We start from the raw sequence: 17349 nt of genomic DNA on the forward strand, positions 1-17349 counted from the left end.
GGGGGAGGGGGGAGGGATTGCATTGGGAGTTATACCTGATGTAAATGACGAGTTGATGGGTGCTGACGAGTTGATGGGTGCAGCACACCAACATGGCACAAGTATACACATGTAACAAACCTGCACGTTATGCACATGTACCCTAGAACTTAAAGTATAATAATCATAAAAAATAAAAATAGAAAAAGAAGACAGTTATGCGGCCAACAAACATATGAAAAAAAACTCATCATCACTGTTCATTAGAGAAATGCAAATCAAAACCACAATGAGATATCATCTCACTCCAGTTAGAATGGCAATCATTAAAAAGTCAGGAAATAACAGATGCTGGAGAGGATGTGGAGAAATAGGAATGCTTTTTCACTGTTGACGGGAGTGTAAATTAGTTCAACTGCTGTGGAAGACAGTGTGGCAATTCCTCAGGATCTAGAACCAGAAATACCATTTGACCCAGCAATCCCATTACTGGGTATATACCCCAAGGATTATAAATCATTCTATTGTAAAGAACACATGCACACATATGTTTATTGCAGCACTATTCACAATAGCAAAGACTTGGAACCAACCCAACTCCCCATCAATGATAGACTGGATAAAGAAAATGTGGCACATATATACCATGGAATACTATGCAGCCATAAAAAAGGATGAGTTCATGTCCTTTGCAGGGACACGGATGAAGCTGGAAACCATCATTGTCAGCAAACTAACACAGGAACAGAAAATCAAACACCGCATGTTCTCATTCACAACTGGGAGCTCAACAATGAGAATACATGGACACAGGGAAGGGAATGTAACACACCAGGACCTGCCATGGGATAGGGGGCAATGGGAGGGATAGCATTAGGAGAAATATCTAACGTAGACGATGGGTTGATGGGTGCAGCAAACAACCATGGAGCATGTATACTATGTAGCAAACCTGCATGTTCTGCACATATATCCCACGAGCAACAGATGCTCACGATGGTTGTAAAGGATCAACTGTATTTTAAAACATAATATATTTTTTAAATGTATAATTCTTTTATAAATACATTCACATTGTTCAAACTATAACCAATAGATTTTTTTTGTTTGCTTTTTTTAACTTTCATTTTAAGTTTAGGGGTACAAGTCCAGGTTTGTTACATAGGTAAACCTGTGTCTTGAAGGTTTGCTGTACAGATTGTTTCATCATCCAGGTGTTAAGCCTAGATTTCTCAGAAGGGAAAACACACCAAACATATATTCTTAAAGGTCAAGGGCTGGGTTTTGTATAATAACTAGACCATTATCTGTAGGATTTGAGAACTTGGTCAAAGACCATAATAAAATATTAATCTTTGCTGAATACATTCCCATATCTAACCATCTAGTCAAAATAGCTTATCCGCTGCATTTTTAAAGAATAACAGGTGGCCTTTTGTCATTTTATGCCTCTCTATCTGAGCCAAACTATATAATCATTTGCTTTATACCTTTGGCTCAAAAACTTTTATATGTTTAGGCTATCAAGAATTATTTTTAATGGTTCCTAAATCATTTTAATCCTCAGAACTACTTTGGCCAATATTTGTCTTTGTTAAAAGTTAAAGGTGAGCACTCAGTACTATGTGAAAATGAACGCAATATTTAATTTTTAGTTTTGTCCTGTTAACATTAGATGATGCTCAGATAGTAAGCCTTTTCTGTAATGTAATCAATGGATGAGGAATTTGACCATTGTTGAAGGTTTTGTATATAAGAAGTCAATACAACTTTGACCAAAATATTAACCAGCCAGAGAAACAGAATCCTAACTATTTCTGAGGAAACTGTAAGTAGAACTTCTGCTGAACAAAATTGTTATTTGAATTATTAGATTTTTTCTTTATCCCAAGTGATGCATTTTTTAAAGGCTTAGATACTTGTTGCAGATTCACCTGTATAAATGTATCTGTTTAAATTATGGCTTATTTCTCTAGGATTTAATTTTTATTGTATAGACATGAGATTCTTAATTATGGAAAGACAAATTTGTTTATTATTGCAATTAGTGCCAAATGTGAAAGTCTCATAATTTCTTAATTATTGAACTACAAATTTGTTTATTAAGTTCCTAATGTGAAAGTCTAGTCTCTATGATTCTTCTTTCTGAGAAGGAATAGATCAGTACTCTATTGTCATATAATTGACTGTATTAATATGCTATGTTGACTATTTAATATCATCCAAATCAACTACTGTTGAATTGAACATTATTAATACTATTGTGAAACTTTGTAGGCTACTAAAACATTTATTTAAATTATAAACCTTTCAAAACAGAAGTCTAGACCAAATTATATAAATCTCCCTGGGGATGTCCCTATAAAAGCTGGCCCAGGGTCATACTGAGGAAGTATTACAGTGGGAAGAACGTAACCTTTGGAAATAGACTAGATAGTTTCAAATACGGGCTCCACTACTTTCTATATATTTGGTTGGGTGAGTCCTCTTTTAGCCTCACCTTGGTTATTTGTAAAATGAATAAGTAACACTACCTACTTCACAGAGTTGCTATGAGAATTAAATGAGATAATAGTAATAATAACTATATTTAATTAATGTTTATAAGATGCCCAGCATGTTAAGAACTTTACTTTTGTTATCATAATGAATTCCCCTAACATAGAGAAGTGTACTATTACAGGCCTTATTTTGTAGATAAAAAACTATCTTAGCAAAGATAGTTCATTTCACCTATACCATGTTGAACACACAGTACAGCACACAGTGAACTCTCTGTATGTGTTAATTACTGGTATTTTCCTCGGACTTGGTAACAAGCATTTTGAGAAATTTATTCTGCCCTTGAACATCTTTAAGCCCGTTGGGGTGTTCTCCAACGCAATCAGTAGGTTAAGCGTCCTAACTTTGCAATGGCAAATCACTTAATGGAGGCCATGTGGCTTCCTGAAATGTTTGATGAAAGCCTCTGGTTTGAATGTTCCAACACTACTGGTTAGTCTTTCTATATTATCTCTGCCTAAAATATCATGGTAAAAACAAGGCTGTTAAAAACTGATTTTTTTTTTTTTTTTTTTTTTTGAGATGGAGTCTTGCACTATCTCCTGGGCTGGAGCGCAATGGCGTGATCCCCGCTCACTGCAACCTCCGACTCCCAGGTTCAAGGACTCTTCTGCCTCAGCCTCCCGAGTAGCTGGGATTACAGGCACATGCCACCACACCCGGCTAATTTTTTTTGTATTTTTAGTAGAGACAGGGTTTCACTGTGTTAGCCAGGATGGCCTCGATCTCCTGACCTCGTGATCCACCCGCCTCAGCCTCCCAAAGTGTTGGGTTTGCAGGCATGAGCTACCACGCCCGGCCGAAAACTGATTTTTAAGTAATACCCTTAAATCTAATCCTATACTAAACCAGTGGGCAAACTATTAGATCAGAGAGTCAGATTTAGGCCTTCAGAGTTCTGGTCTGGCTTTACTGTAAATCAGGAACTATGCTACATGCTCTGCATGAATTACTATAAATGGGTTTTACTGAAATGCTATCAGCAACTGGGAAGTCACCACTTTTCAAGAATTCCACTTGAATCCAAAGATCCAAATGTTACAAATTCCTCACTGTATTCAAGTCAAATATTTATACATGTGACCTCCAAATATTGCTCCTAACATACAGTTTCTCAATAAATATGTATTGAATAATTTGTTTCTGACACACTAAAAATGAAGTGATTTAAAACTGTCCTCTACATGGCTCACCTTCAAATATTTGAGGGCAACATCACTTCTCTACTGAAACTTTTTCACCAGCTTAATATCTGAGGATTCTCAAACTTATAATTGGTGACTACAACATAGAAGGAAGTTCAGGTGTTATGGGTCTAATATCAAATATAGTCTATAAGGCTAGGTGTGGTGGCTCATGTCCATAATCCCAGTGCTTTGGGAAGCCCAGGTGAGAGGATACCTTGAGGCCAGGAGTTCGAGACCAGCCTGAGTAATGTAGAAACACCCTATTTCTTTAAAAAAAAAAAAAATTAGCCAGATGAACACCTGTAATCCCAACTACCCTGGAAGCAGAGGTGAGAAAATCACATAATAACCTCAAATCAGTAAATGTTTGTGGAATAACTATCATAAATAACATTTAAAATCATCATGATGACTTTGCATACACATTATATAGAGATCAGATATAGAGAAGTCAAAGGCCCACACATCCCTCACGCAAAACTGGGCTCTCAAAATAAGCAGGCAAAGGTCTTAAACACAAAGCATAATAAGGACACATTGCTATGCCAATTAGGGGCTTTTTTCTTCTTCTTCTTTTTTTTTTTTCTTTTGCCAATTAAGATTAATTCAGTATGGCTTGAAACCAAGTGGGAAATGTTCTTAAACAAAAGGAATCAAACAGTGAAAACATGTTAAGCATTAAAAGCATTGTTACCTGTGCTGACATCCACATGTCCCAGTTTATTGCCAACAGAATATAATCAAACCCAAGCATTCCTCTATTTGGCACAAAGGTAAAATTGGCATATATATAAGCATTATGAAAGTATAATGGGTTAACCATGGCACCGGTTATTCTTTTCTTTCAGGCAGGTCCAAAATGTGGCTGCTTTTAACAATGGCAAGTTTGATATCCGTACTGGGGACTACACATGGTTTCTTTGGAAAATTAAATCCTGGAAGCCCTGAAGTGACTATGAACATTGTAAGTTACTCTGGGGAAAAACTCTATAAAACTAAAAGATGCTATTATTTAAAATCATAATGAGTTAAAGATTTTATATGACCAATTAAAAATAAACAGTAATATTCATTTATTAGATATATTTAAAAATCAACTAAAATTTCACCTTTTGGGTTTTCTTCCTCAGAGTCAGATGATTACTTACTGGGGATACCCAAATGAAGAATACGATGTTGTGACTGAAGATGGTTATATCCTTGAAGTTAACAGAATTCCTTATGGGAAGAATAATTCAGGGAATACAGGTATATATGAGCTTCTTTTCTTCCTTCCTTTCTCTCTTTTTTGCTTTCCTTCTTTCTTCCTCCTTCCCTGTCTCCTTTCTTCCTCCATCTTTTCATTCTTTTATTCTTCCCTTTTTCCTCCTTTTATTTCTTCCTAAAAATATAATGTCTTGCTGATTCTGGAAATGCAAAAATAAGCTATATTTTCAGTCTTCAAGGAGATCATCATCAGGCCAATGAAATAGGTAAGTAAATGAGTGATTATAATAATATGTGATAAGCTCAAGCTACAAGTGTGCATAGGATATTAAACTGAAAGTTTTAATAAAATCACCTACCCCAGCTAGAGGAGTCAAGGAAAGCTCACTCTCAGAAACAGTAACTGGATGAAGATCTAGAGGATCAGGAAGAGTTAGCCAGGGTGTGTGTTGCAGAGGGGAAGATGGGGAGCCAATTCAAGGCTCATTTCCCAAACACATACAGGCCAATTTTCACTAGTATTATCAAAAATTTACCTTTTTCTCATTGTAAAAAAGTTGAGAAGTACAAAAAGAAAAAAACATTACTCATAATTTTACCACTCACATTTTACCAAATTTAACATTGTGCTGAATTACCTGAGAATATAATTTTTTCAATAGTTTTATTGAGATGTAACTGGCATATAATAAGCTGCTCATATTTAAGGTATGCAGTTTCATAAGTTTTTGCATCTGAGAAATCAACTCCCTGAGAAATCATCACCACAATTAAGATAAGATATTCAAAAATAATCAACTCAATCAGGCAAATGTATCTAATGCTAGTCATATGGAAGACTGTTTCTAGCCTCACGTTTATCCTAGAATAAGGAATGCATTTATAAAGTTTATAAACATTTTTCTTCCTTAGGCCAGAGACCTGTTGTGTTTTTGCAGCATGGTTTGCTTGCATCAGCCACAAACTGGATTTCCAACCTGCCGAACAACAGCCTTGCCTTCATTCTGGCAGACGCTGGTTATGATGTGTGGCTGGGCAATAGCAGAGGAAACACCTGGGCCAGGAGAAACTTGTACTATTCACCAGATTCAGTTGAATTCTGGGCTTTCAGGTAAACAAAAGGGACAATTAAAAATAAACACTGGGCTTTAAAAGTATAGGTATTTGCCCCTTCTAATCCAGTCCCATTTGAACAAATTACACTCCTAGTAGGAGGATAGATAAGTCATTTTCATTCTAAACCATTCTTGGAGGTCTTCCATGTACCTCATTCCTAGAGTAGCTTTTCCTTCAAACTTTCTGTGATCTCAGGAGTCTCCATTAGGGAATCCCTGAGTGTGCTTTTCCAAATGGAATGAACAATATAGCTGAAGCAAGGAAATTCACTGCCCCTGGAAAATCCCAAAGGAATGTCCATATGGACTCAAGAGAGACGTGAAAACCCAGTTGGGGGTAGGAGAACAGTAATCTGAATCATCATCAATAGGAGGGGTAGGGAGACTGAAATTCAGATGTCATGAAGAGATTAGCACAGGCTTCTCTCACTGGTCTTCCTGTGCCTTATTCCTGGAATTGACTGATAGAGGTAGAGAACAGAAGAAAACCTGGCTGCTGATGCTAAGGCATGAAAGTGTTCCAAGAGTTCTAGCAGCTGAAAGGAAACCTGTGTGTCCCAGGTGTAGCGGGGAAAGGGAAAATGACATGAGTGAAGACTGAGGTGCTGATGGGGCAGTAGTGGTGACAGTGAGAGCCTTGGGCCTCATTCTGAGTGCACAGAGAAGTTTTAACAGGGGAGTGGCATAATACAGTTTTCATTTTCAAAATATCATGTTGGCTGATTTGTGAAAAATAAAATAGAGAAATATAGGATTTATATTAAATGACACTGGAACACAGCATACACATTATTATTAAATCTGACATTTCATTTCAGGGATGGAAATAATTCCCACTTACAGATACTATCTTGTTTGGATTCAACTGTGGCTGCAATGCTGCACTTCAGAAATGATGTCAGTTGTTTATAAGAAGCCGCCCCAAAGGGCACCTGACATTCACTGAGGGTCTATAAGCATCAATGTTTAGAGAATCCAGTTTTCTGTATCCCAAAGGGATCATTAGCTATAAATGCTTGAATTTTAGAAACAATAGCAAGGAAATGTATTCACTTTCATTTTGTCTTTTTCCTTTCAGCTTTGATGAAATGGCTAAATATGACCTTCCAGCCACAATCGACTTCATTGTAAAGAAAACTGGACAGAAGCAGCTACACTATGTTGGCCATTCCCAGGGTACCACCATCGGTAAGTAATGGCAGTCAAGGCCAAGTGGTTTACTTCTCATAAACATTTTCCCAGTGGTTATGGTAGGCATGTTAGCAACCACATTAATTGCTTTTCATTCATTTAATGCCTCCAACAACACAATGACATATGGACAATTATAATTCCTATTATATGAGAAAACAAAACAAGGGGATACAGTTCGTGCAAGGTTATATGGATTATTACCGATAGGGTAGCTGAGGCAGTTTGATTCCCAAGCACATACTCTGAAGCATTATACCACACAGCCACTGAACTGAGTTTTATTCATTTGACCGTATTTATGGGGCAGACTCCTATGATGTATCCAAAGAATACAGAAATAAATAAAATAGATGAAAATTTCTGCCTTTGTACCACTTATACTCTAGAGATAGGAGGCAGAGAAACTAAAAAAGGTTACAAAGTAAAATATAATATATTTTAGATAATGGTAAAGCTATGGAGAGAAAATAACCCAATGAATTACATTAGAGAGCACCAGAGGGGTTCACAGAAATTGTAGATAGGTAACACAAGCACTCTTTGGGTAAAGCCATGATGATGGTCAGAGAGTCAGTCACATGCCTACCTCGTAGGCATCATGTTCCAGAAAGAGAGAATAGTAAGTGAGAAGAATCTGAAGCTGGAGCACACCTAGTTTGTTCAAGGAACAACAGTGAGGCTATGTCTTGTGTGAATAAATCAAATTGAGAAAGAGACAGATAGAGTCAGAGATGAGATCACAGAGATTGGGGAGGAAAGACTGTTCAGGGCTCTTTGGCTGTTGTCGGGATTTTAACTTTCATTCTGAGAAAAAAAGAAAACTGCAGAATAACTTTGAATTGAAGAGTTACATGATTCATAACAGGATCCCTTTTGTTGCCAGGGGCAAAGGGGCAGGAGCAGAGAACCAATTAGAGGATGCATATAGTACCCATGTGGGAGATGGTGGTGACCTGGATGAGGGATGTTCTTGGAAAAACCATTCTTCCACAAATAGAATCAGACTACATATTATATAGCTGTCTAGATGTGAAATGGTTTTTTAGGCCATTCTTGAGTCTCATCAGTATGTCATTATTGACAGTGGGAGGGCCTTGCCTATGTAGCTATACTGCAGAGTGAAATTTGATAACTACTTGATCACATCCTCATCTGCTAGTATACTACTGCTTACAAAATTAATTACTGAATGTATTTACTGTGTATAGATATTTGAATTCTCTTGGGTCCTCATTTATCAAGCATTTACTATGTGCCAAGAATCATGATAAATTCTTTCTTTACATGATTTACTTCCTTTAGTTCCTAACAAGCTAATGAAGCACTCACCACTATGCTTGTATTTCAGACAGGGAAACAGTGGTTCTTAGAGATTAGGTGGCTTGTTCAAGGTCACAAAACTAATAAACCACAGAGCCAGGATTCAAATCGAGTTTCGTCATATTTTAAAATTCTACTCTTAACCTTTCCACTTATATATTAAGTGTTAATTAATTATCTCATTGTGATGATATAAATTTAAATTCATAAAAAATATAACACAAATAACTATTTTTTGTAACCATGTGAGTATCCCAAATTTGGCCTATTTTCTAAGGTCAGATAAGGGTTTATGATAACTTTTAAAACGTTCCAGCTTCATGTCCCCATAGAAAAATCTATGAAAATAAAACAAATATACCAAAATCTAATCACTCTGAGCCAGCAGAGATGCCAAGTTCTCAGGTTGTCTCAAACACCATCCTTAGTAAGTCCAAAATAATGTCACACTTGTACAAACAAACAAAACAACAACAACACACACACACACCTTTTTCACCAGTTCCTTGTTCTTTTTCAGGTTTTATTGCCTTTTCCACCAATCCCAGCCTGGCAAAAAGAATCAAAACCTTCTATGCTCTAGCTCCTGTTGCCACTGTGAAGTATACAGAAAGCCTTATAAACAAACTTAGATTTGTTCCTGAATTCCTCTTTAAGGTATGCAATTATCTTTAATTAAATGAATCTAAGATACTCGATTGCCCATGGATTTTAAAGTTATAGAAAGAGAACAGAGTTATAAAAAGAGAACAATCATTTTTATATCCAAAAGTGGAACTGTATGCATCTGTATTATTTCTTTGATAGCACTGACCATGTTTGAATCTCCTCTACAGCCTGCGAGATCCCCCTTTCTTTCTTTGTTCTTGATTAGCTTCATGTGGGTCAGCAATGCCTGGGAGTAGATTTGCTTTTTCACAGATGGTTGATCAAGCACTCTACACAGTTGTGTCAAGGCTGTGATTCCACTCCAGGAGGAGGGAAGAGGAAATAAAAACAAAACAAAATAGTTAAATAAGAAGACTAACCCACTCGGGACAGAGAGACTGGAAAGAGGAGGGAAAGGAAGGAAAGGGAAAAGGAGAAGAGGAGGAAATCAATGAATGATTGAGCGAGGCAAACACCTTGAGCTCTCTCATGGCTTTCTCTTTTGGCTTTCCTAAGAGCTCCTTCATCTTTAAACGGGGATTTCATAAGTCAGTAGTGTGGATTTCAATACATTATAAATATTAAGTGCCTTATGCAGTAGGCACACATGTTATCAAATTAATCTTTTTGTTTGACAGTGCTTAATACCCTAATTCTCTCACTCAGTGAAACCAACACACACACACACACACACACACACCCCCACACACACACACACTCTTTCCTTTAGGAGAATGGTTTAGCCTCAGGCTATAAAATATAATGATTCCATTTCCTTCTATGGTTTTTGTACTATTCATCTCTTTTCATTCTGAATTAATATGTATATCTAAAGCCTAAGAGAACTTACCTATAGGCAAACTACATTTGGAAAACTTTAATTAAAATCTAAAATTTTGTGATGACCCAGATATTTTTATTGGCTACATTGATTGAGAACTTCTTTCCTACTTGTACTCAGATTTTCTGATAGGCAATGCAGACGTTGATTAAAATTTAGAAAAGCGCTAGACCTCAAGTTAGAGGCTTGGGTAAGGATTCTAGGTATAATCAAGCTCTAATTAGCCCAAGACCCTGACTCATGTTAGCCTCATGTTTCCTCATGTATAAAATAGAGATGACAAAATATCTGCCTTCCTCAAAGAGAGTTGGGGCAAACTCCTTCTATTCTTATACTGAGCCTCAGTGCCTCTGTAAAGGCTTTGCTGAAAATATGGCCAAGTCACCATTTCTCCTCCCAAACTTTTCACAATTTATTGTTGAAATCTCACATCTTGGCACTTCATTATGACAGTCTGCATGTATTTTTAAGATTTTATCCCACAACCCCTATCACCCCAACTAGATTGTAACTCTTTATGTCTTATACTTCCTCTCAGCAGCCAGTACTGTTCTGTGCCACAATAGATACCCAGTATTGATATCTGTGCTGCCCATTTCACAGCTTTCTTGAGGGAATTAACTAAATGAAAGTACTGGAAATTCCTAAAACAACATGTAAAAATAAGAACATATCATCATCCTAATCACACATGTATAAGTAGATTAGATAAATTAGTGAGTCTTTTCTGCAGCTTGATTGCTACAACCCTCTAATAGTGCCTTTATTTTTCAGATTATATTTGGTAACAAAATGTTCTTACCACACAACTTCTTTGATCAATTTCTTGCTACTGAAGTGTGCTCCCGCCAGACACTGAATCTCCTTTGCAGCAATGCCTTATTTATCATTTGTGGATTTGACAGTAAGAACTTTAACGTGGTTAGTATGCATTTCAATTTCTATATTTTGAGCAACATCTTTGATTACTTGTTTCATTGCCACTTAGAAATGGTACTTTATGAGAACTAGGAGTAGGTTCAGAACTGCGATATCCTGATAAACATGAGAGAAATCACAAATCATTGCTCCCAATTTCATCACTTCCGGCATCATTCCATCACCCCAATTGCCCCCAAAACAAATAAACAATATGAAGAAAAAAAAAAACAATTTACTACTCAGTTATGACCACCTAAATACTAGGTGTTACATTTAAATTCTGTAAGAGAAAGGACTGAACCATATATTTTAGTGGCTCCTTTGTGAGAAAAATGTCTTTATTGAATAAATGTTTTCAATAAATATTTCTAATGCTGACAGTAATTTCCATAAATCTTACAGACCATATTTCTGAGCAACTATTTATGTAAGACTTTGCCCATATTCTTTTTTTGAGACGGACTCTTGCTCTGTCACCTAGGCTGGAGTGCAGTGGCGCAATCTCGGCTCACTGCAAGCTCTGCCTCCCAGGTTCACACCATTCTCCTGCCTCAGCCTCCCAAGTAGCTGGAACTACAGGGGCCCGCCACCACGCCCGGCAATTTTTTTGTATTTTTAGTAGAGACGAGATTTCATCGCATTAGTGAGGATGGTCTTGATCTCCTGACCTCATGATCCACATGCCTCGGCCTCCTAAAGTGCTGGGATTACAGGCATGGGCCACTGTGCCTGGCTGACTTTGCTCATACTCTTTATCTACCTTTTCATTCACTTTGTATTGAGTTCGAGTTTCAAAACATACGTGACAAAATACACTATCATAAAGTAGTTAAGACTATGGATTTAGGTCAGTTTAAATTCAAACCATACATTTGGAACTGAGTTAAACTCCTCTGTCTTGATTTCCTCATCCACAAAATGGGTTATTGTGAAGATCAAATGAGCTAGTATGTTTAAAGCATATAGAACATTGTACAAAGCATATAGCACATAGTAATAGCATATAAGGTTTTCTACTACTATTCATAGACAACTATCTTCAGTTTGCTGCCTGGGGTTCTGCAAAGCAAGAGGCCTGTGTGTGAATATTTAACCTACAGCACTCTAGCACTGGGTAGAGAAGCATAAAAGCTGAGAATTTAGGCTCAGAGACCCAAATTAAAGTATCTGGCTCCATTCTGTGTGGATATTGGACATTTCTCTAAACTTCTTTGTGCCCCAATTTTCATTTTGATAAAATGGAACTAATAAGTTCTCCTCATTAGGCAGCTAAAAATTAGATGGGTTAACACATGCAATTGCACCCTGCAAATTCTGAAGTGACATACAAATGTGTTATTCATATCCTTCCAGTAAATGCTACCTTTAAACACTTGACCTGAATCAGAAAACATAAATATTTACTATTTTTAAGAAACTGAGTATGTGTCTTCATATGCATATAATATGTGTGTGTGTTGATTTCTAGAGTCGCTTGGATGTGTATGTATCACATAATCCAGCAGGAACTTCTGTTCAAAACATGTTGCATTGGACCCAGGTATCCTTTTCCAAATGCTGTTAAAACTTATTTTGTGGGTCTCAACCCTTTTCACTTTACCTAAACACATTCTTAAAATATCCTGCTGAGTACACCTAGAAGGTAATTTTTCTGGCACTGATTACCATACAAAAGTAACTATGAATTTATTTCAAAGAAGCAAATGCTTTTTATGACTTAGCATGCAAGAAAAATTATTTTGAGTGAAGCTGCATTTAAACTTACATAAATACCTTGTCTTAGATTATTAATCATCTTTTGGAATAAGAAAAGTGTTTCTTAATAATTGTTTAAATTGAAAATAAACTGCTTGGAAATGTTTGAATTTTATTTTTCACAATATAATAATTTTTATTTGTTTGTTTTTAATTTCTCTATGTTAGGCTGTTAAGTCTGGGGAATTCCAAGCTTATGACTGGGGAAGCCCAGTTCAGAATAGGATGCACTATAATCAGGTAAGCTTCTTAAAGTTGGAATTATTCACATTTTGAACAACACTAACTATTTAAATGTTAAAGAAGAAATTATGTTAACTGCGCATCTATTTTCCAAAGGAATGTTGATGTGCTGTCTCCCATTCTCCCACATGACTACGCATTCATTCTCTGGTGGCTAGGCTCATTTAAAGCTGCCCTCAAAGTACTACATCCCCATGTGTGAGAGACTTCCCAGGACTTACCGCTACCCATTGCCATTACACAGACCTGTCCCATATCCCAGATCCCCAGCAAACTGTCCTCTCCTTTCTAAAGTATAAATACCTGATACAGTAAGCTACTAATTCTAACTGTTCTTGAGATAGAGTTGGAATTTCTGGTCTTCTTAAACATTATCCTTCCCTTTGTTGACAGCCAGAGGAGTGATTTCACTGGAATATATTCCCAAACAAAAGAAAAAGATGCTGTGCTTGCCAGTCAAGGCTGGAAATATTTTACAATAGGCAGAGGCCTTTGGCATAGGCAGACATATTAAGCAGTCCTCGCACTTGTTGTACTAAGAATCCGGACTTAGGAGTTTATCTTGTCTTCAGTCCATATGAGTTTAGGCAATCATTTCTTCATCTCTTCACCTAGGCTCAGGAAGTTGTTGACAGGATTTAGTGCTATAATATCTATAAGCTCTTGGCTCAGTATAAGCTCTCAGGTTATCACTGACTATTTTTGAACAAGGGAAGTACCCTATAGTATTTTGTAACCTTCTCTTCTTCCTTTTCACCACATGCAATTTTTCCATCCAAGTAGTAGCTGAACAACTCTACTAATTTTCATCTGTTTCCATGACTCAAAATTTAGAAGGGATTGATATGTTTTAACAACAATGTCCTATGTGTAGAGAAGGCGTCCCCCAACCTTGATTTTGCATTTTTGATGTCTTTAAAATTTTCAGAATAGCATGAGATAAAACTTCTGTTGAAAACATTTTTTTCCTCCACCATCACCTTCTCAAATCTCCAAAACACAGGCTTGCTTTGAGTCTCTCTTTCTACTGGGCTCTAATACTCATAATCAGAGGACTACATCTTAGAGGAACAAGAAACCCAGTCCCCAAGTCCACCCTTCTTCCAACCAAACCAATAATATACCAAGTTGGTCTTTAACTAACTGAAGCAGTGACACTAATTTAAGAGCCAGGGCCAGCATCTAGAAAACTCTTTGAATAATAGGATATAAGTAAAATAAACTGGGTTTATAATTATGAATATTCTCTATACTACTCCCTTTTCTCTAATATTTAGGAAATATAATAGAAATCATTAAAATATTAGGGAAAATCACATATCATAAAATATTTTGCTATGGTAAATTGGCTATTACACAAAAGGTTAGAATACATAAACTCTGAGTATATTGGATTACTATTCTTGAAACTATGATCTAAAAAAATTCTAACAAAATTCTCTCTGGGCAGCAAGAAAATTCGAGATAATTCTCTTATTCCCTTTTCTGCTTTGTAAACCTCTTTAAAATATATGTGTGAATTGTGATTTTCGAGAAGTAGGACATGGGGATGATAATACCCTTTCTCAGAATTTGAAGCAACATTTTGTAAATACTCAGGTAAGTATTCGACAATTACAGTTCCATAACTGAAGCAACTGACCTATCCCCTGACCATACTGGGAAGTCAATACAGAGCCAAAATAAATGACTCGGGATATTTTAAGATCATATTTTAGAGTGTTTGGGTAGAAACAACCTATTAACAATTAGAATCTAATCAAATCCATTTCCTTTAGCTTGAGTTGCAATCTATGTTCTTAGTTTGTAAGACTTATTGTCTGAAGCCTTGCTATTCAGAGCATGGTTTGGAGCCAATGGCATCAGAATCACCTATGAATGCAGAATCTCAGGCTCTTCCCCAGATCTACTGAATCAGAATCTTTACTTCAACAAGATCCTCAGGTGATTCACAGGCCCATTAGAATTTGAGAAGCACTGATCTAAAACATATTGCATTCACTTTGCTCTGTGGATAAAGGTGGTTTTTTCTGTGCAATCATTGCTAGAATTCCCTTATAAAACTGTCTGTTAGTGTTATACACTCTACTTGAAGAATAAGTACTGGATTTAAAGTGTGGTTACCTAAACTCTGGTTCTTTCTCTTGTCTTTTCTAGTCCCAACCTCCCTACTACAATGTGACAGCCATGACTGTACCAATTGCAGTGTGGAGTGGTGGCAAGGACCTATTGGCTGATCCCCAAGACGTTGGCCTTTTGCTTCCAAAACTCCCCAATCTTACTTACCACAAGGAGATTCCTTTTTACAATCACTTGGATTTTATCTGGGCAATGGACGCCCCTCAAGAAGTTTACAATGAAATTGTTTCTATGATATCAGAAGATAAAAAGTAGTTCTGGATTTAAAGAATTATCCATTTGTTTTTCCAAAATACTTTATTGTCTCATACATAGTATTTTCGTAATGTTTGACATGCAGTGCTTGTTTCTGTAATTCTGACTTTAGAAATATATTGGCATCAACAAACTTCCATTTGTCATTTTGAATTTTTTTAATTTAAAGAAATTTGATTTTCACCTGGAAATTTATCTAGAAATACTTGAGAGAACATATTTCTGGGGAGGTGAAATTTCTTTTCTCATTTTCCTGTTCAGTTTCTCTTCTGAACTCACTTATATATGAGCTGTGAGCCATAAGTGTTACCAAAGGACAGTGTTGGCTTCATATTCACTCTGCTTATGTACGCTTGATGCTGAGTATATTGCTTTCTATTGTTGATGAAGCCGAGTCTTTCCATCTGTGTAGTAGGGCCTATCACTTTCTATTTTGCAAATTTAATCCCATGAAAAGGTCAATTGGGATGTAAACTGGATCAACTCGCTTTCACTTCCCAGGGAGTGGAGAGCAAGGATAGTTTGGGAAGCAACAGATGATGTCAACCCTGATTCAGGAATTTGAGATGAAAAGGGTACCCTCTATTATTATTATTATTGTTCTGCCCTCATGTTTTTGGGTCTTAACCACCAAATAGGCACCAACTAACCAAATTATTTTTGAAATCTCTGCCACAGTGCTGAAAACCACAGGATCCAGAAACATCCCTGTTGATATATAAGTTAGGATGTACAACTGCCATCAGTACCAAAAAAAAAAAAAAAAAAAAAAAAAACTCACCCAAACTTTCGAAATTTCGAAAAACACACACACACAGCCTTACCTTGGAAATTTTATTAACCCCACAAATTTGTGACCTCATTTTATGGAATTAAGTTATTCAGATCACACCTATTATGCTATGTTAGGGTTTGATGTATAAAATATAAATGAGATAAGGAATATCTTGTACCCAGCATAGTGTATAGAACATAGTGAGTGCTCACAAAAACCTGTTAACAATGTTTATTATATTGTCACATCCCTCAACCTTTGTTAGGAAGCCCCAAACTTATTTATTTTAAGCAAGAAATTGCTAAAAGAAGATAACTTGGGAGCCTTTATTCAATATTTCAGTGAACTTTGTTGGCAGACTTTACTAAGCTGACATGAACATGTTGGTAACTAGTTACAAATGTTCATGGTGGTGGAAACAGTTAAGGACTCAGATGTTTTATCAACTCTACTTCCTCGAGAAAAGAACAATCATTAGATTCGTGCAGTCTCCTATGCTTTTCAGCTAACTGCCTTTCTTTTAGTCAGTACTCAGCATCTACATGCAGTTTTGGTTTGGATTTTGAACACAATTAAATACTGTCTCATTGCTCCCACAGCAGCTTTGCTATCTCTCATTTGTTAATTTGAACTGTCAATATATCCGCTAATTTTTAAGAGTTTATTTCTATCTGCCTGCTGTAATCACTCTTTGGGCAACCTCCTGCCATATCACACTCAATCATTTCAAACTCAAATTCATCATCCCCACGTCTCTGAGCCAAATAAGTGTCAAGTTAATGAAGTTCTCTGAGTAACCAGGGAGAGAGACTCTGGAATCAACTTCGATTACTGCCTCTCCTTTAGTTATCCTTTCCCTTTGTAAAATAGAAACTGTTTAACATATATAATTTTAGACAGAACAGTTTAATAATCCCCTTTATATCCATTACACAGTTTCAACTATTATCAAAACATAGCCTTATTTCATAATCTGGTTTTATCTGTATCTCTAGCCACTTCTGTCCTCTCATCTTAATTTGAAGCAAATCTCAAGAATCACATGTTTCATCCATGAGGATTTCAGGATGAACTGCTAAAAGATAGTCTCTTTTTTAACATAATACTGTTATTACATCTAAAATTTTAAAAATATCTAGCCAGTGCTCAATTTTCTAATTATCTCATAAATGTCAAAATGTTTTATAGTTTGTTTAAATTGAAATTCAA

At 36.3% G+C, this 17349-nt stretch overlaps 1 protein-coding gene across 3 annotated transcripts; it reads left to right on the forward strand.

Annotated features, from left to right (window-relative positions):
• Positions 1-1756: 1756 nt before the first annotated feature.
• Positions 1757-16109, forward strand: LIPF (lipase F, gastric type). Of its 3 annotated transcripts, none has more exons than XM_033215727.1 (10): positions 1757-1807; positions 4577-4692; positions 4859-4976; positions 5847-6045; positions 7128-7237; positions 9084-9220; positions 10827-10973; positions 12442-12513; positions 12897-12968; positions 15129-16109. In XM_033215727.1, exons 2-10 carry the CDS (start codon positions 4588-4590, stop codon positions 15363-15365), a joined length of 1197 nt encoding a protein of 398 aa, XP_033071618.1. In that variant the 5' UTR covers positions 1757-1807; positions 4577-4587; the 3' UTR covers positions 15366-16109. The 3 variants fall into 3 exon arrangements, with proteins under 3 accessions (XP_033071618.1, XP_033071636.1, XP_033071627.1); XM_033215745.1 differs by having other exon boundaries at positions 5946-6045; XM_033215736.1 differs by lacking the exon at positions 1757-1807 and having other exon boundaries at positions 4351-4692.
• Positions 16110-17349: the final 1240 nt, after the last annotated feature.

Source organism: Trachypithecus francoisi, unplaced genomic scaffold (assembly GCF_009764315.1).
Source record: "Trachypithecus francoisi isolate TF-2019V2 unplaced genomic scaffold, Tfra_2.0 Contig00586, whole genome shotgun sequence".
Taxonomy (NCBI): domain Eukaryota; kingdom Metazoa; phylum Chordata; class Mammalia; order Primates; family Cercopithecidae; genus Trachypithecus; species Trachypithecus francoisi.

Coding starts and splice junctions, on each gene's coding strand:
- LIPF (XM_033215727.1), top strand. CDS start 4,588: ATGTGGCTGCTTTTAACAATGGCAAGTTTGATATCCGTACTGGGGACT. Junction 7,238..9,083: donor TTCCCAGGGTACCACCATCG/GTAAGTAATGGC, acceptor GTTCTTTTTCAG/GTTTTATTGCCTTTTCCACC. Junction 12,969..15,128: donor ATAGGATGCACTATAATCAG/GTAAGCTTCTTA, acceptor TGTCTTTTCTAG/TCCCAACCTCCCTACTACAA.